The sequence below is a fragment of the Phalangium opilio genome, unplaced genomic scaffold (assembly GCF_054372755.1).
Source record: "Phalangium opilio isolate 3A_F unplaced genomic scaffold, DU_Popi_V2 ptg000217l_1, whole genome shotgun sequence".
Lineage (NCBI taxonomy): Eukaryota > Metazoa > Arthropoda > Arachnida > Opiliones > Phalangiidae > Phalangium > Phalangium opilio.
In genome coordinates, this window is record NW_028324218.1 from 2,562,476 (window position 1) to 2,590,017 (window position 27,542).

Consider the following 27,542-nt stretch of genomic DNA (forward strand, 5'->3'; position numbering starts at 1 on the left):
ATTTATAAATACGATAAATTAAGAATCTTTAATGAAATTTAAAAGTTTTAGAAGGTTTTCATTTATGTCCATTCCCGCGATTTTTTCATCCATGTTTGAAAAATCTGCAGTTTCTAATTCTTCTTTGATGTCGAATTCTTTTAGTTCTTCGTAAGTTTCGCTGTAATTTTAATTAATATTATCATTAAATTCAGTTTATTTCCATATAAAAACATTTTAAACGGGCGTGCTTTAAGAAGTTTTGAATATTGGCGCGAAATATTCATTGCTTATGTTCAGTCTTTCAAACTGAATAGCCAATAAGCGATCTGCATTTTCCCAACGGGCGCTTTCATCCCAGCCATCAGCAGACTCCATTTTCTTTTAAGAGTAAAATTGCAAATGGCGGATTTTGGTGATGGTTCGCGGATGAGTAGCTAAGTCGCGGTTTTTTTTCTTAAATTAATATCGGTTTAATTTAATGTTAATTACCTGTTTTGAACGCATAAATATCGCTCGTAAAAGGCTGAAATAACTACGAAAGAGTGTTCTTCAAGATCTACGTCTCTGGGCCAATGTAAGTACTTATGTAAAGTTTCCATATCATCCTTTGTTAAAGTTCGACTGAACCCATCGCCTAATGCGGCTGTTAGATGCTACACAAAGATATTTGCTAAGCCTTGGCTATATTTTATAAATTAGTTTACCAATACTTACATCATTTTTCAATGCATCTTCAACGTTTAGTTTGCAATGTTTGTTATATATTTTACTGTAAGATAGTTCTTTTATCGGGTTAACGATGCAATAGCTTTTTAAGTATGACATCGGAGTCATGTCTGAAATGTAATGTGTCATCACGTGTTAAGCCTAATCATCCCAACCCAATGTTTTAAGTTACTTACTCTCTAAAAGCCGTAAATCTATGGGCAATTCGAATCTACTCGCTCTTTTAGAAGTAAATCTTGGGCATTTGGGTAATGGTGCCACCATTTGCGTTTGCTGCAATGATAAATACCCTAATTACGTAACCCTAAATGATAGCTAATTACGAATACTTTATCGAGCTCTTGTAAGAACGCTGCAATCGAATCAAACGTAGTCGACTTTAATTCTAAGCTATCATCGGGTTGATTACTTTTTGTAGAATCAGGGACTTCCAAACCGGGACTTTCTGACATTTGGGACCTTTTTAGATACAAAACTTTATAGTTAGCTAAGCCTAAACCAAGGCTTAAGAATAAAATTTAATACCTATTTTGAGAAAATGATTTAAATTTTGATAATGGTGGGGATGGTGATTTACTAATATGCGAAATATAACGTTCTTTATGCGGACTACTTGAAAATAAATCGGCATATTGTTCATCACCTTTGAAGGTAGATACCTATTTAATTTAATTAAGTTAAATTTAATTATTAATTTAAATAACTTTCAAATTCAAACAAACTTAATAATAATTAAAAAATAAATAAGGAAACATTACTTGAGTTATTGGATCTTCTAATTCTTTTCTACCAGTAACCCCTTTACGTTTTCCTTTACCAACCGCGATTCCCTTACGTCTTTTAGAAGACATTGTATAGTTAGTTCTTGAACTCTTAACTCTAACCTTAGTAAGAAACAAAACCACTTGACTATTCTTGTTGAAAGCTCAACAATAATCTGAACATAATTGTTAATTCCCGCTTATAACGTAACTGCTTCTCTCTTAAGCTTAAGTGGGTTTTCCCGCATAATATTGATTATCTAAATTAGTATTCCGTGTTCCTTTTGTCATATATCCGGATAAACGAAGGCCAAAAGCTGAAAAGGCTTGGCAATAAAACAAAGGCAACCGAAACCATGTTAATTTATTTAAAAACTTCTTGGGAAAGGTAACAACCCCCGCTTTACACGCGATAACATTGAAAGGATGTTTTGAACATAAGTGCGCCCCCCCCTCCCGTTTCCGTGTCAGGAAAATCAAATCTGTATCCTTGGTTACACTTTGTTTGGAAATATAAGAAAGGTGGTACAATCATGAGTTCATAAGATATGTTATGTTCCTTCCATAAGTTTGTTTAATTAATCTCTGGTTACAAACTGGAGCTTGTTCATAGATAGTCTCTAGATAGCATTACGAAGTATAGTTAGTGTCATACTTATGATAAGCAGGGTTCATACAAACCTGGAAAACCTGGAAAAATCAGGGAAATAAATAGTTGACATAAACCTCATGGAAAATTCAGGGAAATTTCGAATTTTTTGTAAAATTCAGGGAAATCCGGGAAATTTGCGTCAAACAGGGGCCGAATAATTAAGCAAAATGTTCTTAAACATACCCTCCATAGGATTAACATTACACCCAACTTTGGAGGCTGGTAACTCTGGTTCTACTAGAGATACGGGGATGTCCTTTGATTATGTTATAGTCCAATTTGTCCCCCATCCAACCATACTAAAAACTTAGGGCTGCGTCAAACAGGGGCCGAGTAATTAAGCAAAATGTTCGTGAACATACCCTCCATAGGAATAGCATCACACCCAACTTTGGAGGCTCGTAACTCTGGTTCTACTACAGATACGGGGATGTACTTTGAGTATGTTATAGTCCAATTTGTCCCCCATCCAACCATACTAAAAACTTAGGGCTGCGTCAAACAGGGGCCGAGTAATTAAGCAAAATGTTCGTGAACATACCCTCCATAGGAATAGCATCACACCCAACTTTGGAGGCTCGTAACTCTGGTTCTACTAGAGATACGGGGATGTCCTTTGATTATGTTATAGTCCAATTTGTCCCCCATCCAACCATACTAAAAACTTAGGGCTGCGTCAAACAGGGGCCGAGTAATTAAGCAAAATGTTCGTGAACATACCCTCCATAGGAATAGCATCACACCCAACTTTGGAGGCTCGTAACTCTGGTTCTACTACAGATACGGGGATGTACTTTGAGTATGTTATAGTCCAATTTGTCCCCCATCCAACCATACTAAAAACTTAGGGCTGCGTCAAACAGGGGCCGAGTAATTAAGCAAAATGTTCGTGAACATACCCTCCATAGGAATAGCATCACACCCAAATTTGGAGGCTCGTAACTCTGGTTCTACTAGAGATACGGGGATGTCCTTTGAGTATGTTATAGTCCAATTTGTCCCCCATCCAACCATACTAAAAACTTAGGGCTGCGTCAAACAGGGGCCGAGTAATTAAGCAAAATGTTCGTGAACATACCCTCCATAGGAATAGCATCACACCCAACTTTGGAGGCTCGTAACTCTGGTTCTACTAGAGATACGGGGATGTCCTTTGATTATGTTATAGTCCAATTTGTCCCCCATCCAACCATACTAAAAACTTAGGGCTGCGTCAAACAGGGGCCGAGTAATTAAGCAAAATGTTCGTGAACATACCCTCCATAGGAATAGCATCACACCCAACTTTGGAGGCTCGTAACTCTGGTTCTACTACAGATACGGGGATGTACTTTGAGTATGTTATAGTCCAATTTGTCCCCCATCCAACCATACTAAAAACTTAGGGCTGCGTCAAACAGGGGCCGAGTAATTAAGCAAAATGTTCGTGAACATACCCTCCATAGGAATAGCATCACACCCAACTTTGGAGGCTCGTAACTCTGGTTCTACTACAGATACGGGGATGTCCTTTGATTATGTTATAGTCCAATTTGTCCCCCATCCAACCATACTAAAAACTTAGGGCTACGACAAACAGGGGCCGAGTAATTAAGCAAAATGTTCGTGAACATACCCTCCATAGGAATAGCATCACACCCAAATTTGGAGGCTCGTAACTCTGGTTCTACTAGAGATACGGGGATGTACTTTGAGTATGTTATAGTCCAATTTGTCCCCCATCCAACCATACTAAAAACTTAGGGCTGCGTCAAACAGGGGCTGAGTAATTAAGCAAAATGTTCGTGAACATACCCTCCATAGGAATAGCATCACACCCAACTTTGGAGGCTCGTAACTCTGGTTCTACTACAGATACGGGGATGTCCTTTGAGTATGTTATAGTCCAATTTGTCCCCCATCCAACCATACTAAATACTTAGGGCTGCGACAAACAGGGGCGGAGTAATTAAGAAAAATGTAAACAAACAACCCCCTCCATAGGAATAGCATTACACTATACTTTGGAGGCTCATAACTCTGGTTATATTAGAGATACGGGGATGTCCTTTGATTATGTAATAGTCATATTCCCCCCCCCTCCTTTGTTAACATTTGCTCCATACGGGAAAAACCTGGAAAAATCTGGGAAGTATATGGGGAAACACCTCATGGAAATCTCAGGGAAAATTTGTTTTCCAAAAGTTGTATGAACCCTGGTTATTGTCATACTTATGGATGGAACATATCACTTATAAACTTATGGTGCAATCAACCCTTTAACCCCCCAAACAGTTGAAGTTGGAAGTTAGCTGTGAACCATGTTTATATTCCCTTTATTTGTTAGTTAATTAATATGATTAAATATAAGTCTGAATTTTTAAAAAATAATCTTTATTTTCCAACAATATCTAAACATTTATTTGCAAATTCGGTAAAAATTGGTTCTTTCATGGCTTGTTCCATTTCTCTGGCGATATTTTGGGCTTTTGTTATGGATACTAGCATATCTCTCAGATGAGGGTTTTGTAAAAGATCCTTTAAATCCTTAGATTCCCCTGAAATTAAAAACGTTAAAAATAATTAGGAAATATAATCTTTAATTATTAATTATAGCCTACTACCTAATTGATTTAATTTTGGCAATGGAACTGTATCTTCAGTTTGAAATTGAATGTCAATTCTTTCAGCTTTAATGATTTTTTAGTAATTAGGCCAGTTATATTATTATAATTATAATAAGGGTTATGGTAATTATTAATTACCATTTTTTGTTACATTAACTTGAGGGGTTTTTACAGTATCCTTTGTTTCTTGTAAGCATAGATCGTTATTTTTATGTTCTTTGTAACACGCTAGGCTACAACTATAAAAATAAAACGTACAAATGTCAAGGAAATTGATTTTTCATGCCGTTTCATAACATTCTTAATAGCTAATGGGTTTTGGCATGTTTATACTAGTTACTATGGTAACGGAAACGTGCATAGGAGGCGTGGTTTCCTTGGATTTAAATTTCGATCTGTTTTTTTAGGCCAAGGCTTAAGTAATTATCTTTAGTTTTTAAAATAACAAATGGCAACTTACTAATTAATTAAACACTTCGGACATTTATATTTTGGTATTTCTTTCGAACAAATTTCACATTTTTTATTTGAATTCATTTTAAATAACTTCAAAATTATTTTAATTTCTGTTGTAAACTTGCTAAACACGTGTTGAGGTCGTCTTTAAGTTATAAGCAGACTACAGTGTGACCCCTGTAAGGTCATCGGTAGGGTGATACAATCCACCAATAGGGTGAAGGATCGAAAAGTCTGTCTGCTTCTTTCACCGGTACCTAAAAAAACTACGTATAGCCTGATAAGGCCGCGCCCGAGTTAACGCGTTTTCGCTAGTTTATTTATAACTAATAGCGGTATTAAGTTAATTGTAATTAAATTATTGATCATACAACATAACCCGTAAGTTACTCTTGCATTTATTTCTATGCTTGATTAGGATTTTTAAATCGCAAGTGGTTTTTGATCGGAAATTTTGGGGTTTTTCCCTTAAGCCTTGGTTTGAATTTACACAACAATTCCATTTGGTTCTTTTTCTTTTGGAAGCGTTCCCATTTTTAAAGAATTTGCAAATGTGACCTTGTTTACTAAAATTATAACCGATAATCTGGCTTTCTTTTAAACATTGTTAACTTAAAAGATAAGGGATACAGTTTTTGATCTAAAATTAGTTTTAACCTCAGGTGAATGTAATGTCAAGTACTATGTTACCTTTACATTCATTTGATAATGTAAAATACTTAAAGAAATTAATCTAATTACGTCGTAAATGGCATTTAAGAATCGTGTTACGTTGTAGAGAAGGAGTTTGTTGGTTATATTCCGTTATCTAGATAAGTGGGACGTAAGTCATCACACGTTTGACTAATTTTGTCAAAATTGAACTTTAGACTAAAGCTTTGTAGGTGTTGAGAGCACAAAGTCTACGCGAGCTAATTTAGTTTTTTCCCATCACTAGACAACGTGATCGGGGCATGATTTTACCCTAATTTAGCAATTTTTATACTGGTTTTTATCTCAAAAATTTGATATGATCTCATATTGAAAACGAAATCCTAATTGTACGTTAGAGTTTTGACATTTATCAAATATCTTATTGTTGTGTTAGCAAGATTTCTAGGTATTTTATATTGAATATTTTGCACACAGTGTTCCGTGTAGAATAGGCCATAAATAGGTGAAATTGAATTAATAATATCGATCCCTTCATTTATATTTGTAATGAAACACATTTTAAATCCTTACTTTTTAATGCTACATTTATTTAGTTTAATAACGCCTTACCTTTACTATAACGTGACGTTATTGTCATGTACGTTAATTTGTTTGAAACCCCACCCCTCTACAATTACTATAGGACTATACAAACGTATAGTACTATGACAAATTCCTGGAATGCATACAACTACTAGGAATTATTGCGTAGTCGCAACCATCTTCCATTTTAACTTAACGTATCTTACACGGAGGAGCTAGCTAGACTAATCATTATGTATGACAAATTTATAATATATCTCGCCACAGATCGCGTCTAGGGCCACGTGTTGCTACCATGTAACCAATGAAATATCACAGTTAGAAAGACGACTCCATCAGAATTATTGATAGTGGCGGTAGAGGGGGGTGTAGACTGTGTTTCCCTCCCTCTGCGCGTTTTTGCAAGAGAGAGGATACTTTACGGGTCCATTAGGGGGGGGGGTGACATTGAGCTAAGAGATGGAAGGGTATGACGTTTGCAAACGTAGTACTGCCATTACTCTATAGTATCAGGGTTCGTACGGAATCTGGATAAGTTAGGGATATGGAAAATAAGGGAATAAGTCAGGGATTTAAAATATTTTCCTAAAATTTCAGGGATATGTCAGGGATTTAAAATATTTTCCTAAAATGTCAGGGATATGTCAGGGATTTCGTTTGGTATGTCAAACCATGCTTCGAGCAATGCTAAATATGAGCCAGGTGTGAAAAGTGGGCTCTGGTAAATGCATTAAAATGGTCAGTGATATTGCGAGAATTTGGTCAGGGATTTTCAATGTAAAAATTTCGTACGAACCCTATGTTCTTAAGGCCAGCCCACAAAAACGAATGCATAGAAATTAACACGGGTCGCAATTATTCCTAGTGCCTGTATGTATTACCGCAAATACTTAATATGATACGATCCCCCCCCTCTCCTCTCGTTTTATCAGACTAGCGAAAGAAAAAGTTCTAAACGTTGCATTTAAAATCTCCGTAGCTAGGCGCTTTGTTGGAAGCATATTCGTGGAGGAAAGCCTTTTTAATCAATGTTTGTGATAAACTAAACTAAACTAAATTTAAACCCGTAATACTAGCGATTTTTCTTAGGCGGTACCATATCTCAAACGAGTGTCTGTCGTGTTAGTTAATTCGCAATTTTGTAGTTCTTATTTTTATTTAAATGAGTTCTTATACTGGTTTAGGAATTTTTGTGTTCGACAACATTTTTTTGGATGCCTTCGTCGAGGTTTTAAAAAACCTAGTACTTTGTTGTCGAAACAACTAAGTAAATAAACAAACAAACAATTACGGGTCAAAGTTCAATTTATCGTTGTTAACATGGTTAACAAAAGGATTGTGATTGTCCTTATTGCGTTTTGTGCCTTACAAGCCAGAAAAAGTTTTACAGTGGAGTAAGCCCTAAGTTTTTAATTTAACTGAAGATTTGGTTGATGAAAAGAATTTTTCGTTAATTATTTTTTTGCATTATTTTTATTTTTAATTTCGCAAAAATATTTTTTTTTTTTTTAATTTTGTCTTGAATAAGAAGAGTAACTTGTGGAGTTAAATTGACGTTTGAAGTTTAATCTATGGATAGTGTGCAAATGCAAGTGTTGCCAATTATTTTAATAGCGCAATTCAATGTGTATTTACACAACAGACTGAATTAAGTTTGTAGAATTCTGTAATTCGATTCAGAACCGGATAATTTAGTTCCAAACCTGAATGATGCAGGATATGCATATATAATAACAAATTTTTGGCAACCCTGTCCCTGACTTAGCGCATGCGCTTAAAGTTAATGCAGGGTTCATACGAACAGGGAAAACCTGGAAATATCAGGGAAATTGGCATAGAGAAAAAAGTTCAGGGAAATATCAGGGAAAATGAATTTTTTTCCTAAAAAATCAGGGGAATTGGTATAGAGGAAAAAGTTCAGGGAAATATCGGGGAAAATGATATTTTTAACCTAGCTAAGAAGGGTAAACGTATGCTGATTTAGGCATAGTCTAGTAACCCTATTTGAAATTATAAACACTCCTCCTTGGAATGTAAAAAAAAACGCCTGGAAATTTATCTGAAGTACTCTGGAAAACCTAGAAATATCAGGGAAATTGGCTTTGGAAATTTCTTTACGTATGAACCCTGTAATAAATGAAAGGGGGAAGGAAATTAATTTCTCTAGGCCCCCCCGTTCCCAATTTTTTGTATGCACACTATCTATATGATATAGTCAAGTTATGAACTTCTAGTATTACTTGCTTTATACTTAATCGAATGTAAATGAAATGTATAACGTGGCTTTGTTTGGCATGTCGTGAACAACATTATTTAAGAATCGATAAGAAACGATCCACTCTGCGTGCTAGGCTACATTTATTTAGCTTTTCTCTCTTTCTCAATACACATGTTTTGTACGTACAGGGTGTTTATGATAAGTCTGCCATTCATACATAAGTTAAGGGGGATGCATGTTAAATGTTCTTTGGGAAATCAATCAATTTTGAGTCGAAAATGTAGTGTAACTTCTTAGTCTATCTCCATTTTGTTAATTTGCCACAAGGGACACTCAGTGTTAAATACCCATAGAGTGTAATACAGTCAGAGGTAGGGAAGTGCCATTACTCTATTTGCCACAAGGGACACTCAGTGTTAAATACCCATAGAGTGTAATACAGTCAGAGGTAGGGAAGTGCCATTACTCTATTTGCCACAAGGGACACTCAGTGTTAAATACCCATAGTGTAATACAGTCAGAGGTAGGGAAGTGCCATTACTCTATTTGCCACAAGGGACACTCAGTGTTAAATACCCATAGAGTGTAATACAGTCAGAGGTAGGGAAGTGCCATTACTCTATTTGCCACAAGGGACACTCAGTGTTAAATACCCATAGAGTGTAATACAGTCAGAGGTAGGGAAGTGCCATTACTCTATTTGCCACAAGGGACACTCAGTGTTAAATACCCATAGTGTAATACAGTCAGAGGTAGGGAAGTGCCATTACTCTATTTGCCACAAGGGACACTCAGTGTTAAATACCCATAGAGTGTAATACAGTCAGAGGTAGGGAAGTGCCATTACTCTATTTGCCACAAGGGACACTCAGTGTTAAATACCCATAGAGTGTAATACAGTCAGAGGTAGGGAAGTGCCATTACTCTATTTGCCACAAGGGACACTCAGTGTTAAATACCCATAGTGTAATACAGTCAGAGGTAGGGAAGTGCCATTACTCTATTTGCCACAAGGGACACTCAGTGTTAAATACCCATAGAGTGTAATACAGTCAGAGGTAGGGAAGTGCCATTACTCTATTTGCCACAAGGGACACTAATAACTGTTTTCGAGAATTATGATTTGATTGGAGTGTTTTTGGGATGACCCCTTTTCATTAAATTAGAGATCAATCATTGTCTGTTTAATTCAGTTTCTTAAATAAATTTAAGGGGGTCATCCGTAAAATACTCCAATCCAATCTTAACTCGAAAACAGTGAGTGTCCCTTGTGGCAAATTAACAAAATGGAGATAGAACATTTTAGACTCAAAATTGATTGATTTCCCAAAGAACAATTAACATCCCCCTTAATTTATGTATGTCTGCAGATTTATCATAAACACCCTGCGAAACTTGCAGCAGCATCAGAGCACGATCGCTATACTTGCTTATTGAATTAGTTCGTTCGTTCATCGCAATTGCATTGCATTTTATAAACAGATCGGCGCTGATATTCTGTTATTATTACAAATTCGTTTATAGTCGCGTTTCATCTGTGATAATGGAGGGTGCCTATTGGTTCAGCGGTTATGGTTCGACTCAACCCGTGCCTTGTCAAAATTGTTACCCGCCAACTAGCCATTGGTCAGCGGAGAAAGATATGAAAGGTCGCGCTACTAATAGAGGCCTTATAACTACCACCAGACATTATTCCAATGGTAAGATCTCTTCAAACGCCTCACGGTCTATTCGACGGTATTTTAATTGCAATGAGGTTGGGTATTATGCTTGATTGCAGATGCAAGGCAACCGTGGCAATCAAATTCTTTAAGTCGTTTCTTTCGACCTACACATTGGATTCCATTGTCACTCGGGTTTGGAATCGCCTACGTTGCTTATTTGAGATATAGATACGTACATGGACGTGAAAAGTCCAAAATAGCTAACGCGTCAAATACGGATTATTTAGCGTCAGATTTCGAGGTATTTTAATTGGGGCGTTTTCCCTAAAAGGGTTAATTGTAATTATAGTTTGTCGAATTCGGTACAATCATGCAGTGGGATGCATCCAGGGATGGTAAGTTCTATGGGAAATCAATCAATCAATTAATCTCGAGTCCGAAAATGTATTTAACATCTATACTTCAATGACCACACCGATTTTGTTTGACCCCCCCTCCCATAAGGGACATGTACTGACCACCCCCTAACACAAGTTAAAGTTATGAACATTTATTGGAAACAGTGTTTTACCATGACCCCCTTAAGTAGCATCAAGAAGCGATATCTAGTTTATTAGGATGAAGGTATAAGATGCCTTAGTATTGGCGCGCGCCATAGTCCCTGCAGTCCCCCTTTCAAAATACAAGGGGGGGGGGACGTAAAAGGGTAGGAGACCGGGCTATTTCGCCTCCTCTCCTCAGTCGGAAAATATGACTGTAATTTTCGTACTCATTCGCGTCGCGCTGACGTGCACGAGTTTTCAAGAACCAATCAGATGCTGGCTGGTTGTAATTTAGAGGTGGCGGGGATTAACTCCGGACACGTCTACGTTTGGACTGGAGATAAAGCTGCTGGAAATGTGGGGCGAATTTATTTACCTTCTCCCTAATAAACTAGATATCACTTCTTGATAGCATTGTCTTTCATTGTTTCTTAGGTTAAATTTAAGGGGTTCATCATTAAAACACTGTTTCCAATCAATGTTCATAACTTTAACTTGTGTTAGGGGGTGGTCAGTACATGCATCCCTTATGGGGGTCAAACAAAATCGGTGCGGTCATAGAAGTATAGATGTATTGAACATTTTCGGACTCGAGATTGCTTGATTGATTGATTGATTTCCCATAGAACTTACCATCCCTTCATCCCACTGCAAGATTGTACTTCGGCAAACTATAATTACAATTAACCCTTTTTGTTATTTATAGACACCCCTGATTAAGTTATTTAACATTTTTCTAGATTAATTTGTATAAAATGTTACCGTTAAACTCCACATCGCGAATTGTGGGTAAAATTAATGATATGGCATTACCTGATTGGGCAAAAACGACTGTTTATGGAGCATACGCCAAAACATACGGTTGCAAAGTTGACGAAGCTGAAATTGAGGATTTGAAACAGTATAGGTCTTTGGGGGATTTTTTTAGACGTAGTTTGAAACCAGGGATTCGACCGGTGCATCCCGGTGATTGCGTTGTAAGTCTTTTTTGAATTTAATTTGAAATTGGTGACGTTTGTATTGATATTTTGGGTGTATTTGAAATGTCTTTTCTTAAAAGGTAAGTCCGGCTGATGGGACAGTTCTGCATTTTGGAAAAGTTGATAAGGGTTTAATTGAACAAGTAAAAGGAATTACTTATTCCTTAGCGTCTTTTTTGGGGCCGCAGAATTGGGACACCGATTCATATGACGTAAGTTGAAATTTTATTGATTTCAACTTAATTTTCCGCGGTTTTATTTTTTACACCTCCCGCCATTTAAGTTTAAATTTCTCGGGCCCTGATTGGTCTATTCCCAACTTTTAAGTATTATTGGATAGGGGATAGTTAGGGGTATCATATACTCATGGGAGTTTCCAGAAAATTAATTTTAACAAGAGTTATGGCGTTTCAAAGTTGAGGTTGATGAGAAAATTGTCATGGTATTTTATTTAAAGTTATATATCTCGGCCCCTGATTGGTGTAGGATTATGTTTTTAGTACCGTTGTGTACAGAACAATTAGGGCTATCACATACTCAAGGGATTTTCCAGGAAATTAATTTTAGCCAGAGTTATGACGTTTCGAAGTTGTGGTACGCTTGAAAATATTGTCACGTCATTTTATTCAAAGTTGATTATCTCGGCCAATTATTGGCGTAGGTCTAAATTTTTAGTACCCTTGAATACATAACAATTAGGGCTATGGTATGCTCAAGGGATTTTCCTGGAAATTGAGTTAAACCAGAGTTACATTGAAGTCTTTGACTTTGAAACTTCCCTTTCTTCTTCATGCAGAATATCACTGAGACAGAATCCTTGCAGTATCAAAAATCTCTATTAAAAAATCCCGAAAACGAACTTTACCACGCGATTGTGTACTTGGCACCCGGTGACTATCACCGGTTTCATTCCCCCGCCGATTGGCAAGTTACTTATCGACGACATTTTCCCGGTCACCTATTGAGTGTCCGACCCGGTCTAGTGTCTTGGATCGCTGGTCTCTTTAACATTAACGAAAGAGTGGCGTATTTTGGGGAATGGAAACACGGGTTCTTTTCCATGGTCGCCGTTGGTGCAACTTCAGTGGGTTCCATTAAAATTTATTGCGATGAGGTAAGTTTCAGTAGACGAGTTATAAATTGGCCTATTTTTGTTGGTTCTAAGCCTATTTTCGACCCCAAATGTTTTGAGTGTCTCGGAGTTTCTGAGGTTCAAAATTGGAAGGTGGTTTGTTTTAAAACATCGTTATCTCGAGTTGTAATTGTCGTAGACTAAAGTTCTTAGTACCATTTTATAGAGGACAATTAGGGCTATGAAACACCCGAAGAGTTTTATTTTATCAATTGAATTGTCAGAGTTCTGGCCTCCCATAGTTTGTCTGTGTTAGGTACACGGTGTCGCTATTGAATTTACTTAAAACCTTAATTACTCCGGCTGTAATTGATGTAGACTCAAGTTCTTGGTACCATTGGATAGAGGACAATTAGGGCTATGATATCCTCGAAGCGTTTTCCGTTAGCATTTAAATTTCCAGAGTTCTGGCATCCCAAAGTTTGGCTGCATTTGTCGGTACACGGTGGTTGCTATTGAATCTACTTAAAACCTTAATTACTCCGGCTGTGATTGATGTAGACTCAAGTTCTTTGTAGAATCGGATAGAGGACAATTAGGGCTATGATAACCCCGAAGCGTTTTCAATTAGCATTTAAATTGTCAGAGTTCTGACGTCCCAAAGTAGTCTATATTTGTTGGCACACTGTGGTCGCTATTGAATCTACTTAAAACCTTAATTACTCCGGCTGTAATTGATGTAAACTCAAGTTCTTGGCACCATTGGATAGAGGACAATTAGGGCTATGATACCTCCGAAGCGTTTCCCGTTAGCTTTTAAATTGCCAGAGTTCTGACGTCCCAAAGTTTGTCTGTACTTGGAAATGAAATCTAGCAGGCATATTTGATTTGCTTCCATTTAAGTCTACTTCAAATAAAATAATTAGGCGACTAATTAAGATCGTGGTTTAAACCAGAATCTCGTAACTAATTGCAAAAAGACTAAAAAAGGCACTTATCACGACGAAGTCATTGGAATGAACGCTAACGGTGTTGAGTTTAAAAAGGGTGAAGCTTTTGGGGAATTCAATTTTGGTTCCACGATAGTTTTGGTGTTTGAAGCTCCTAAAGACTTTAAATTCGAAGTTGAATACGGACAAAAAATTCAATACGGACAATTAATGACCGCTTGTAAAGCGCGTCAAGTTACGACAGCTAATATGTAACAATCGCATTTAATTAGTAAATTAATACTAATTAATTAAATTAAATTAAATTAAATTCATCGGATGAATTGAACGATTTAAAATCAAATCAAATCAAAATGAAAAAAAAAAAATCCCAAGACGTTTTTTGTTGCCTTTACATCAAGAAAGTATTTTTTATCGTGCCAATTTTAATTAAAATTAATTTAATTTAAATTAAATTAAATTAAATTAATTAACTTTCGAAAGGTAGAAGATGAAATTTTTGAATATTCTTGTTTTTCTACTATAAACGAAAGCCGCTTCTTTTCTTAGTAAACTTTCTATACGGCTTTTGATGTTATTACAAACAAACAATCAAACAAACAAAAACAAATTTTGTAAATACCTATTGATTGATTGATTCTTTCATTGTTTGTTTGTTTGTTGATTGGTTTAGTTACTTGATCCTTTTGTAAATATTGAATATATATTTGTAGTGAACTTTTGTATATATACAATTTTTTTGTAAATAAAATGTTTAAAATTAAAAAAAAAATTTAAAAAACCCAAAAAAACGTGTTTGATTTGAAGTATACATTTTTTTATTTTATTTTTTATTACAAATTTCAATCAATTTTTTTTTATTTAAAACTAAAACTAACGTTTAAGTCAGACATTTTAATTGAAATTTTTTCCTTCAAAAAAAAAAAAATTTATTTCAGAAAATTTTATTGCTAAAGTATTTTTTATTTTTTTTTTACAGTTTATGATTTTTTTTATTAATCAATTTCCGGACCTAAAATTAACATTATTTCGTAAATATAGACACCCTATATTAATTAAATTTAATTTAATTACGTTTTGACTAATTTAATTGGGTTTTCTTTTATTTTTAGCAAATTTATTCCAAAAATTTGGTTTTTGTTCAATTCAGTTCAATTCAATTCAGATTACTTATGTTTTGGTTTACATTGAGCTTTAGGGTTAGTTATCGTTAGTTTTACTTCGTCTGCTATTCCCGCCTTCTCCCTTGACCCCAAATTTTAAATAAAAACCTAAAATACATACATATTTATTTATTTATTTCTTGGCCATTTATTAAAAAGATTAGGTTTGGTTTTCATGAAATTTTTTAAGAGATAAAACTCATCTGAAGATTCTTTTCACACTTTTTAAATCAACTTTTCGTTTTTGGTTTTTTTTTAGTCGGTGTTAGGCTTAAAGTTGGGCCTTGGCTTAATTCTTTTATTTATTTTTTCATTTCAATTCAATTCAATTCAATCACTTCTTGTTTATTTATTTATTTATTTATATATTTATTTATAATTCCGTTTTAAATAGTATTATTATGAAATTATTTACAAATTTTCTAATTCTACCCATAAAACTAAATATCTAGAAACATTTAAATTAAGTAGAAAAAGTTAAATGTGTTTAATTATTATTTGTTTTTATATAAAACTGGCCCTTGTTTATTTTTTTACACAATTTTAAATAATGCCTATTAATTAAATTAATTATTTAATTAATTAATACGCATCTTTTAAAACATATACACGCAATGTTTTTTAAAACTTCATAATATATATATATATATATTTTAATTTTAATTTTATTTTTAAATTAAGTTAAAAAATTTATCTACCAAAGTTGATTGACGATTCCTTTTAATTGGAATGTTTTAATTTATCTTCCGTTTTAATTAAGTTTTAACTAATTAATTTAATTTATACTTTGGTAGAAATATTTTTGAAACCCAGAAACCCAGTCTGCATATATTTTTTGAATTTTTTTTCACTAGCCATATCTTTCGATACATTTTTTTTTGGACTTTAAAGATATCTTTAAAGGGTATTTAATTTGTACCTTCATTAACAAGTCTAATTAAAAATATTCTTTAAATTTAATTATAGATTCGTGTAGTGCTTAATATGAGCTTTAATTTGAGACCGAGTTGGTCAAAATCGGTCAAGAACTACTTAAGTTAAAAGAGATTTTTATAACTAATTTGATTAGAAAAAAAATAATAAAAAATTTCATTTCAGTAAATTTTTTTTTAAAATTAAAATCGTCGTAACTCGCTTAATTTTGGTCCGATTTCGCCCATTTTGGTCTCATTTTAAAGCTCTATTTTCGCTCTACATGACTCTATAACCTTTTAAAATAATTTAATTAGCCTTGACCCTTATGTTTGACCTTTTCTTACACCCCCCCCCCCAATCCCGATCTACCCCAATGAATCCCACTGACATTATTTATTCATTTTGAATCTTTCAATCTTGATAAAATTTATATTGTCCATTTCCACACTCATTAGTGTTATAGTACTTATAGTTCATGTAAAAGTCGTACTTTAGTTTTTAGTTAAATATTGTACTATATTCGGTTTATGGTATTGGCAAAATCGTTTTCAGTTCAGTTCAGTTTAGTTCCTCAACCGTGAAGTTTTCCGTTAAATGATTCGTATATTTAAGTTAAAATTTGGCAAAAAAGCTTCTTTTAAATTAATTTTTACACTTTGGTCTACGTTTTTTCTTGAAAGTAATTGCGCGATAAATTAAACTTGAAATGGTTGAGAGAAAACATAAACCCATAAGATAGTAAAAAACCATTCCCATGTCTTTCTTCAAAGCCATGGCAAATCCGTCATTTTCACCCAATCCTGAACCGGGTTCGTAATCACCAACTCCTCTAGTGGTCAACATTAAAACCGTAAATGATAAACTCTCCGAAAACGTCCAATCAGTACGCAAGGATATGATGGCGGTACCAACGACGAAATAAACCACAAATACCAAAATGGCAAAGACAACGATAACTATTTGGTACTCGACATTGGGTACCAGGAACTCAACCGGACATCGCGGGATACGGTTGTTGCCTTTTACTTGCGGCGCTCTCAAAGCGCACCTTTCATTACGGCAATAGTCCAATGTCCCTCCGCCGTGTTGTAACATTCTGGCGTCGTTATTGGCACTGTTCATTGTTCGTGGTAAACTGGATTTGCCATAAAGTTGATGATGTTGACTTGAAGTGGCGCAATTACCTCCTTTGTTGCCACTACCGCTACTTGCCAAAGCTGATTTGGATCGTAGTGACGTTGATAGATTTCGTTCGTCTAGTTGCAGGGATGATTGGTGTAACGGACATATCTTTCTCGGAGTTGAAGGTCGGGTTAGACAGCAACATAAACGTAAGACCATGAAGGTCCATCCATCTGCTAGGACGGAACCGGCAATCACTAACCAGAAGAAGGTTAGTGGAATGCCCAATACTGCATAGATTGGAAAAAGGACTCGACCCGCTGGTGAGTTTGGTGACGAGGAACCATAAACTGCAAGTAAGTTACAATTAGGCTTAGTGATTTGTCTGTCCTCTGAAAGGTTATGACCATTCCATAATTTCCAGAACAGGCGGGGGAGGTCACCTTCTTGGGTTCCGTTTGGCGTTGTCTAAGATTGTGGCCTCACCCGCCTGTTTCTAAGCAAGTACTTATTGGAATGGTCTGTTCTTACCAGTTCCCGTCATGGCTGAAATACTGAAGGCTAAACCACCTCCAAAGGTCCATTGTTTTCCCCTCATAGGGTCATTGAAACGTCGGTAACCTCTTTGGTAAGCCTTCATTAGGTCCCTTTCAAAGGTACCCAAATACGTGTAGATTGTTTTGGCCCATAGATCCTCGTAGGGTTTAAGTTGACGCAACTCAGTCGCTAGTAAAATGGCCGTATCATTTCGCCATCGTTCGACGTAAGCGTTGTGTCTGCTGTCTTCGTTGGTTTCCATAACGGAGAACATAATACCGCCTACACGAAGATTGTTAATGGTTATTAGCAGAAGTTTATGGCGAAACGTTAATTAGGCTTAAGTGATAATCGTACCTAACATGGCGTACAGTATAACGGCTAGGGTTAACGACGCTTTCGTGATAGCTCCCTTCCATGTCCGGCAAAATTGTCGACAAGGATTTCTGTCCACCTCTTCGTAGAGGTCGACTGAACCATTTGGACGTTTGTAACAATAGGGTGTGTCATCGAGTTCCATGTCTTTGCCGCAGTCAAAGTCAGTGGCGCTGGACAGCGTTTGATGGAAGGTTTTTGGGTCGTAGAGTCCGCCTCTACTTCCGGCTGATAAGTCCCGATGGTGAGCCGAATTGCCCAGGGACTCGATCCCCGAATTGAGCGTGTATATATGGCCCGGAGGTGGTTCCATGTCGTACGGTATGCACTCGGAATAGTTCCTAATTTGGGACCTTAGTCAGCTACGAGGTTGCTGTAATGGTAGAGTGTCCATTCTTCGGGGATGGTTGACGATCTGTGGGTAGAGATAATGACGTGTCTCTCATTAATTACTGACTTCCAATTAGACACAAATTTGCTTAAAATATCCATTTCTAATTCATATATGGTAGAATTGTATAAATTCATGTTTTTACACGAAAAATTGTTCAGTTTAATTTTAGTCCCTTCCCCCCCCATCCGTGATCGTGTCACGTGATCAACGGGATTCCGCGTGGGAAATTTTTGCGCCATTTAGTTACACGTGGAAACGAGGCAAGGTTGTGTTGTTCAAAGTACGGTTTTTTTTAGGAAAAATAAGCCAGTTCTAGAGTTATCAACGTTGAAATAAGAAGTACTGTCTTAATGGGTAAGTTTTAATCACTTTGTTAACTTAATTTAACACTAATTTTGAACGGAAATTAGTTTGAAAATATTCGAACCAAGGCTTAGAGTTTATTGTTAAATTAATGGTTGGCCAAGGCCTAACGTTTGTTTACTATACCAATGGATAAGGCGCTATGAAATAGACAAGTTTATTGAAGTGTTTACCCCATAAGATCTAAATGATGCTAAACTTAATTAATTAATTAAATAAACACAAATAAGTACTCGTCTTAAGCCTAATCTACATATTTAGACAATAGACGGAGAGCAACAAATCACAATTTTAATTAAGCCAACCAAGACTTAAGTAAACTGGCTTTTCGTCAATTTAAAATAAGCTTGAAATTAAATACGTTTACAATTAAATCCTTAATTATTTAGATCTCCAAGATAATCAGCCAATTAATATTAATTTATTTTAATAGCCGTAGGAATTAAATTAAATTTAAAACTAATTAATTAAATTATCAAAGGTAAGATGCAGGGGGATAATTGAAAATTTATTTTTGCATAATTAATTAAAAATTTTTAATTTTAAAATATCGCTTGGTTATTAATCATCCTGCTAATCAAGCCTCTAGACAATCAAGAATTAAAAAGATATCTAATGAAAATTTAATAATTTTACGGGAACCCCTTTATTTTATTTTTTAATTAATAAGGTTAGGCAAGTACCCTTTAAATTTTTTGAAAACATATTTAAAATAATGACTTTTATTAACGACTACGTTGAGATTAATTAGCTTTATATAGTGACAAGTTGGGCAAAAAAGGACCCTTGTAAGATAAATGCGAAAAACTCGGTTCCAAATATCGAATTTTTCTTCAGTAAGACTTAAAATTCATAATAGGTAGATGGGATTATTGAGGATGTTTACCCACGTCAGTCTAGACAAAAGTATTCTTTTTTGTCAATTTGTTAATCAAGATGTCGCCACTAAGTACTAGAGAAGCAGAAGCGTCAATAGGCCAAAAATGACGCGTCAAAGTCCTTAATATTTTTATTTGGGAAAAAATGGGAAACGTTATGCATGCCAGGCATCATGCTTAAACTTTTTAATACGCCTTTTTAAAAGAAATTCCTTAGAGACTAGTGTGGTTATAGAGGGGGAGTAGACTGTGTATCGCCTCTCTCTAGGCGCGTTTTAAGAGGGGATACTGTACGCTCCTAGTAACGGGGATGATACTGAGCTAAGAGAAAGAGATAGAAGGGTATAGCCTAACGTTTGCATGCTTGGTACTGACACTACTCTATACAAAATACGTAGCTTAGGGAGGGGGCGGAAGTAGAGATGGAAGGCATTTTCCTCCCCTCAATCGTTTCTGCACGCGCGCATCCAGTGAAACATCATCGCCTATTATGAAAAATATTTATATATCTTCCCTTAACCATCTCATTTACCGTAAGGGTTAAAAAACATTCTGGATATTTTTGATGCCAAAATATTCTTTTTAAATTTTTTTTTCTTTGAAATATGATAGTTGGTAAGTAAGTTAAAAAAACTGTCCAGTGCTAATGACTTGTTTCGCCTGGTACGATGGGACTTCTTTTGGAAAGAATCTTTTCTTACTGGCTACAACCTTTGACATAACGACCCTAAATATGGTTGGGAAATAATTTTTTACGTCGTAACTTTCCCTCCCTCCCTTTTAAAGCAAAAAAAAAAGTGCGACCAAGGCTTAGGAAAAAATAAAAAAAAATTGTCACTAAATTTTTTTTTTTAAAAAAAATACTTCATTTTTCATAATCTTCAAGATTTCTTTTTTCGATTTTTTTTGCTACTTTGGTGTGGAAAAATTCTTGAAAGATTTTATAACAGAAAGTTTCGTGGAAAGGTTTATTATAAATGAGTTGCATTTTTTTATTTTTTCACTTCATTAAGCAATTTTTGAGGGATTTGTTAAAACGGATTTCTATGCTACTGTTTTTTTTATATGTATTATTTTTGTTTTTTGGTTTTTAAATATGCGCGTCTATTAAAGGGATTATGAAGGGAAATGTCGTCTGCAAATGCGTTGGATTTGTTGTTAAATAAACCAGGAATGCATACAGCTACTTGGAATCATTGTGTAGCTAATTATCTCCCATGTTAATTTCTATGAATTAGGGTTTTTTGGTTAAATATCGTCTGCTAATACGTTGGATTTGTTGTTTTTAAACCACCAGGAATGCATACAGCTTCTAGGAATTATTGTGTAGCTAATTGTCTCCCATGTTAATTTTTATGAATTAGGGTGTTATGGGGGAAATATCGTCTGCTAATACGCCGGATTTGTTGATAAATAAACCAGGAATGCATACAGCTACTAGGAATCATTGTGTAGCTAATTATTTTCCATGTTAATCTGTATGAATTAGGGTTTTGTGGGGAAATAACGTCTGCTACTACGCCGGATTTCTTTTCTTTTTAAAACCAAGAATGCATACAGCTACTAGGAATAATTCTGCAACCCCTATATCTCCAATGTTTATTTTTATGAATTCGGATTTTGTGGGCCTATTCCTATTAGCTCTGTATGAATTCCTTTTGTTACTTATGGTACTCGCGGGTTTTTTGGTAGTGTCAAAACATTCTGTCAGATGAAGTTGTCAGTTATTGCACGTGAGCTATCCCATATATCCTTGCGCGAACTCAATGTGATGTAGTGCGCTTCTTCAAAGTTCGCACAGCCTTTTCAAGTGTTTATCGCTTTTGTTTGGTGGTTTGTTTTTGATGTCCCTTATAGAAGTTAGAGGACTCTAGAAGCACTCACCCTTTTACTGTCTGTGTATGACAAAGAAAAAGAATCTATGGTATTCACTTGTACAGGGTGTTTTAGCGATTTTGAGTCCAAAATGTATTGCATTTTCGACTTAAAAACGCACGTGCTTTCGATTTAAAGTTTTTCTTTTGGCGGGAAATTTCTCTCGCCTTTTTTTGGCGGGAAATTGCACGTGCCTTTTTTTAGGCGGGAAATTTCTCGCGCCTTTTATTTTAGGCGGGAAATTTCTCGCGCCTTTTATTTTAGACGGTAAATTGCTCGCGCCTTTTTTTTAGGCGGGAAATTTCTCGCGCCCTTTTTTAAGGCGGGAAATTTCTCGTGCCTTTTTTTAGACGGGAAAGTGCTCGCGCATTTATTTTGTAAACTTTTCTTTTTTCTTTTTTGGCGGGAAAGATTTTAAAAGCGCTTGCCTTGGTCAGGGTACAACCACGCGTCTAGTTTATTACCTAGCTGTACTTTAAAAGCCCTATAAGACCCGTACGCGCAGTTTATCCAAATATAAAGCTTCCTTAGCTTATCCTTTACGAGTAGAGTGGATAAAAACTGATCAAGTTAACTTGTCGTAGGCGTAATAAAAAATCGCTGAACCAAGCGGTTTATTTTACTCGCAACTCCCAACTCCCCCCTTCAATTTTGTTACCATAAAAGTTACGACTCTCACACAGAACCGAACGCAGTGGATAGAAATAGCCCAGATGGTATTAATAGCCCCCCTTTGTTACTAAATTTTTATATTAGAAAAAAAAAGAAAAAATAATAATAAAAATTGTAAGGATTTTAAATTAGGCCTTGCTTTTGGTAATTAAATATACGTTTAATATTCATTCTTTTACCGATAAAGCTGTACGTAACATCAGTAACTAAAACCCACTTCCCCTTTATAAACGTTAAGCCTTTGCAGGGTGCATAAATAATTGCGTGATGTATTAAATGCATCATGGCGGGAAAGGCAGCTATAGGAGGGCTAACTGCCATGTGACATTCGCAATTCCGGAGTAATTAGCCTGGTGCAGTTTTCGTTTAAACTATGCCGCTATGTCTTTCAAATTTGGGAGGGGGGTATAGGGGGTGCCTGGGGGCGCATGCGTCATCCATACCTCGTCATTATACTAATGAGTTTGTCGGATGAGAAAAAAATACGCGATGATGTCATAAGTAGTAGTAGTAGATTCGCCGGAAGTTGTTAGTAAATGCATCTGTGACGTTGAAGCAATTGAAGGAAGTTATGAGTTCACATTAATAGTGTTTTAGCTATGACCCCTGACCCCTTTATTAAATTAGCAATCACTGTCTTTGATTATTTCTTACGTTAAAATGGTGTGTAGCGGGTGAAACATTTTTACAGGGGCTATGGGGAAATACATGAGGTTGGTTCAGCCTGGTCGGTAGCTTTCCCCTTAGACACTGGTGTGTTGCGGGGTGAAACATTTCTACAGGGGCTATGGGGAAATACATGGGTTTGGTTCAGCCTGGATGCTGGCTTTTCCCTGCTACATTTTATTTTTAAATTAGTCAAAAATAAAATGGAAATTAATTAAATAAGTTTTTAATTAATTAAATTAGAAATAATTGTACGCTCAGTTTCATACGTTAAATTTAATGAAGGGGGTCATTTATAAAACACTGTTTCCAATCAATGTTCATAACTTTAACTTGTGTTAAGGGGGTATACAGTACATGTCCCTTATTGGGGGGAGGGGTCAAACAAAATCGGTGTGGTTATAGAAGTATAGATGTTAAATACATGTTTGGACTCGAGATTTAATTGATTGATTGATTTCCCATAGAACTTACCATCCCTATATGCATGCATCCCACTGTATGATTGTACCGAATTCGGCAAACTTTAATTACCCATGGAGCTCTCTCTTTTTGGAAGGTACACCCTGTATAGGATGACGCTACGAGGCTTAGCAAAGGAACAAGGGTTGGGGACACACACACTCCCTTGATGCTTTATCACTAAGTTACAACGGAAATCGTCAGAATTCCCTCATCTCCCTTTCCAAGAGATTCTGTGCTGCCTAGTTCAAAATTTATCAGTTGGAATGATCCCCTTTAGTTCATCTCATCTCCTTTTCCTCCTCGCTGATATCCTTTTCATTTTTTTTTATTTTTTCATCATACTCGTTTGAGTTTTAGGGTTAGAGCTTAGAGGAAAGATGTGGGATGGAGTAGTAATATTGTTGGGCCATGTCCTGAAATGAAAAGTCTCGTGTACGCCACCTCTCCTACGTCACTAGTTCCGGGTTATTATAGACCATGTAACCATAAGTTTATAAGTGATATGTTCGCTCCATAAGTATGATATGTTCGTAATGCTATCTCTGGAGACTTGAGCAGCTCGAGATTACTAGTTCGAGAAGGAGAACGACAATTAAGCGAGTCAATTGAAGTCCTAAGTACACTCGGTGGTGGTTAATTAATTTTGCAGCTAGGACTTCCATTCCATCTAGGCACTCCTATTTAGTCCGCATTTCTAAGCCCAAATTTGACAGCAGCGCCTCTCTCACTCACCAGGCCTCCCTAGTTCGTTCGCTTTACCTCCTCTCGAATCTATGACCCCTACCTCACTCACTCACTTCAAATTCATTACAAGCCTTTCAGTTTGTCATGACCAGAGATTAATTAAACAAACTTATTGAAGGAACATAACATATCTTATGAACTTATGGCACAACCCTATACCAAAACGCCACGCCACTGAGGATGCTGGGAGGACTTGGTTGGTGGGGTTGCAGTTTCAACGTTATAGGTATGGGGATTACCACTCCATTCCTCTCTCTCCTTTAAGGTTATAAGCAAGGAGTGCTCAGTTTTCCTACTCCTGCTTGCTCAAATGTCTTTCCTTCAAGGTTATCCAGCCAGCCGGGGTTCACCCCACCGGTGCTCATTGAGCAGAGCGCTCCCCTGGTCTGGATGGTGTTTGCTTTAATGCAATTGGCTCGGGAAAAATCGTGGATTCCAGAAAAGATTTCTATTCTTGTTTAGAGACTGTATTGATTGGAGTAAGAGAGCTAGCTTGGTTGGTTGGGATCGGTGGTGTCTTTTCGCGCGGAAAATTCTAGATGGCGGGAAAGCCCCATAGGGAACTTATAGGGGGTCCTTTTCAAATTACCCTCCCTCACTTGTTTCTCGTAATTATTGTCAGGGGTTTTAGAGTTACCATGCATTTTGGAAATCAGGACCCTTATTCTTAAATTTTGCCTTCTCCCTTTTTTACAAGAGTTTGAGTTGTCTTACGTAACTGGCATTATATTATTTATTTATTCTTTTGTGCGACAGTGTATCTTGCATAAGAAATCCGGTTGGAAATGGGTTATTTTAATGTTAAATTGGTTCAGGTTAATCTGACGTGAGTTTTTATTTAATTTAACTACCTGTTATTACATAATTTATAATATTTAATAGCTCGCGACAATTTAACTTGAACACAACTTCGTTAAGTATCTTCAAGTTAGGTGCGACAGTTTAACTTACTAAAAATTCCGGTTGGAAACGGGTTATTTTAATGTAAAATTGGTTTGAAGTTATTCTGACTTGATTTTTTATCTAATTCATCTACCTGTTATTACATAATTTATTTATAATATTTGATAACCTCGCGGCAATTTAACCTGAACTCGACTTTGCGTAGAAAATCGGTTTTTCTCTTTATGTTAAATCGTTTCAAGTTAGGTTGACGATAAGCTGGCGATAAACTATATTTTAAAACCTCTCTGAAAATAAATATAAATCCATATACACTTCCTTTCAAAAGTTGTGAATTTTAAAACAGGTGGCCTTTTTTTATGCAATCATAAGTTTATAAGATATGTTCCTTCCATAAGTTTATAAGATATGTTCCTTCCATAAGTTTATAAGATATGTTCCTTCCATAAGTTTGTTTAATTAATCTCTGGTAACTTAGAAACTGAAAGGCTTGTAATGAATTTGAAGTGAGTGAGTGAGTGAGGTAGTTGTCATAGATTCGAGAGGAGGTAAAACGAGGGAGGCCTGGTGAGTGAGTGAGTGAGGTGGCGCTGCTGTCAAATTTGGGCTTAGTAATGGGCAGACTAAATAGGAGGGCCTAGATGGAATAGGTCCTAGCTGCAAAATTAATTAACCACGTGCACCGAGTGTACTTGGGACTTCAATTGACTCGCTCCCCCTCGTTCTCCTTCTCGAACTAGTTATCTCGAGCTGTAAGTCATACTTATGGATGGAACATATCTTATAAACTTATGATGGTAAAAGCCCCACGTAAACACCTAGCGAAATAAATTTGAATTTAAGTCTTCAAAACAGCCGTTTATGTTCCCAAAACTAAAACTACAATTTTTCATTTTGTTGTGAACGCGATGTATATTTTATATTTTTTATTTAGAAGAGCGTTTCGTTACAAGTTAAAATCTACCATCTATTCTCTTTCCGCGCAAAGTTTCCTTTCGCTTTCGTGTTTAGGGATTATTTTTTCGCCGAAATTCGGTTCACGGTTTGACCCTGCACGCGAACCTAACTGAATATTTATTGAAAAATGTATTTATTTTAATTTTAAGAGACTAAACATGCATGCATGATTGGAAACAGTGTTTTATGAATGACCCCCTTAATTAAATTTAAATTTGAAACTGACTATACAATTATTTCTAATTTAATTAATTAAAAACTTATTTAATTAATTTCCATTTCAATTTTAACTAATTTAAAAATAAAATGTAGCAGGGGAAAGCCACCATCCAGGCTGAATTTACCCATGTATTTCCCCATAGCCCCTGTAGAAATGTTTCACTCGCAACACACCAATGTCCAAGGGGAAAGCTACCCACCAGGCTGAACCAAACCCATGTATTTTCCCATAGCCCCTGTAGAAATGTTTCACCCGCTACACACTAATGTAAGAGGGGAAAGCTACCGACCAGGCTGAATTTACTTTAAAAATAAAACTGAAAACACCAAAAAAAATGGGTTTAAGTTCAGGAACCTTCTAAAAACTAAAAATCATAGGAAGGGAGGGGGGAATGAAAAGGAGCCCCTAATGCATTTTCTATGAGCTGAATCCCCCCGGTTTACAACAAAACCCAACAACAAAAGAGTTACATTTAGGCCTAACTTCCTTAACTCTTTAAAGTAATCTTTTCTCAAAGTTTTCTCCTAAAATTAAGTGCTAAGCCTTTGTATAAAAAAACAAAATAAATAAATTGCAAAAACAGTAAAAAAAAGAAGCAAAAAACGTTGACTTTCGCTACCTCCGGACTATTTTTTCAACCACCCCTGACGTTAAGTTAAATATTAATCCGCCGCAGACTTTATCTATATTGCAAACCAAGATTGGTTTTTGGGATGGAGCTGCTGTTGTTAAATAGAAAATGAATGGGGAAAAAAAATACCCTGAGCTTTAGAATCATCTCGTGATAAAATCTTTAGTTTATATACGGCGGAATCTTTTGTACTACTTTAGTTATTCCACAGCTTCTTTGTGTTGAAAGTGTTTCTTATTTATTTTTTTTCTCCTGTTATATTCTTAAGTTATTCAACGAAATTGAGCTAATATATACAAGGCTATTGTGGTGTTTTTTTTTAAGTTTTAACACACCTTATCCTCACCTGTAATATATTTATATATTAGCTCAAAAGTTTTGAACAAACTTAAGAAAGCTAGTTGCTTTATATAATGGAATTCATCGAATTTCGAGTTAAAATGTAATTTAGTAAAATACAATAAGAACTTCGAGATCTTAAGTTAAATCGCGAGGGACTGTGGGATACACTCAAAATTTATTGATTTCCCAAAGAACAATTAACATATCCCTTAATTTATGGATGGCTTCAGACTTACAAGATGAACATTGGAAGGAGTGTTTTACGTATGACCCCCTATTTTAATGACATGTTCATATTAAAATTGGTCTGGGGAAAATAACCATGCAACTTTCAATTCCTTTTTACTTATATCTATGAAACATATTTGTCTATAGTTCTTTGATCTTGACTGCTGGGATCGGAACCAGCCCATCGTAATTAAAATCACGTGTGCCGCCATCGCGGGGGGTAAAGGGGGAGGGGCTAGATTGGGAA

The 27,542-nt window shown here is 35.8% G+C and overlaps 4 protein-coding genes across 7 annotated transcripts in view; 1 reads left to right on the plus strand and 3 right to left on the minus strand.

The window, feature by feature from the left end:
- Window positions 1-371: 371 nt before the first annotated feature.
- Window positions 372-14,636, plus strand: Pisd (phosphatidylserine decarboxylase). Of its 3 annotated transcripts, none has more exons than XM_089857301.1 (7): window positions 372-556; window positions 10,162-10,337; window positions 10,418-10,602; window positions 11,584-11,820; window positions 11,904-12,035; window positions 12,620-12,937; window positions 13,852-14,636. In XM_089857301.1, the coding sequence occupies exons 2-7, from the start codon at window positions 10,181-10,183 to the stop codon at window positions 14,098-14,100; spliced, it is 1,278 nt and encodes a 425-aa protein (XP_089713427.1). In that variant the 5' UTR covers window positions 372-556; window positions 10,162-10,180; the 3' UTR covers window positions 14,101-14,636. The 3 variants fall into 3 exon arrangements, with proteins under 3 accessions (XP_089713427.1, XP_089713426.1, XP_089713425.1); XM_089857300.1 differs by lacking the exon at window positions 372-556 and adding an exon at window positions 5,435-5,564; XM_089857299.1 differs by lacking the exon at window positions 372-556 and adding an exon at window positions 6,887-7,813.
- LOC149615625 (uncharacterized) lies at window positions 877-1,570 on the minus strand. Its single transcript, XM_089857185.1, has 4 exons — window positions 1,467-1,570; window positions 1,234-1,367; window positions 1,032-1,167; window positions 877-981 (listed from the first exon to the last, which is right to left on the minus strand). Exons 1-4 carry the CDS (start codon window positions 1,557-1,559, stop codon window positions 877-879), a joined length of 468 nt encoding a protein of 155 aa, XP_089713311.1. The 5' UTR covers window positions 1,560-1,570.
- LOC149615626 (zinc finger HIT domain-containing protein 3) lies at window positions 4,474-5,384 on the minus strand. Its single transcript, XM_089857302.1, has 4 exons — window positions 5,188-5,384; window positions 4,866-4,966; window positions 4,725-4,790; window positions 4,474-4,658 (listed from the first exon to the last, which is right to left on the minus strand). Exons 1-4 carry the CDS (start codon window positions 5,262-5,264, stop codon window positions 4,495-4,497), a joined length of 408 nt encoding a protein of 135 aa, XP_089713428.1. The 5' UTR covers window positions 5,265-5,384; the 3' UTR covers window positions 4,474-4,494.
- A 135-nt stretch (window positions 14,637-14,771) lies between the features above and the next one.
- The window catches only part of LOC149615627 (uncharacterized), an 80,467-nt gene continuing 67,696 nt past the window's right edge, over window positions 14,772-27,542 (minus strand). For both annotated transcript variants that reach the window (XM_089857593.1, XM_089857594.1), the window contains 3 exons: window positions 17,940-18,372; window positions 17,577-17,864; window positions 14,772-17,395 (listed from right to left, as the gene is read on the minus strand). In XM_089857593.1, coding sequence (XP_089713719.1) covers window positions 16,566-17,395; window positions 17,577-17,864; window positions 17,940-18,270 — 1,449 coding nt within the window. In that variant the 5' untranslated portion in view covers window positions 18,271-18,372 and the 3' untranslated portion in view covers window positions 14,772-16,565. The remainder of the gene's footprint in view (window positions 17,396-17,576; window positions 17,865-17,939; window positions 18,373-27,542) is intronic.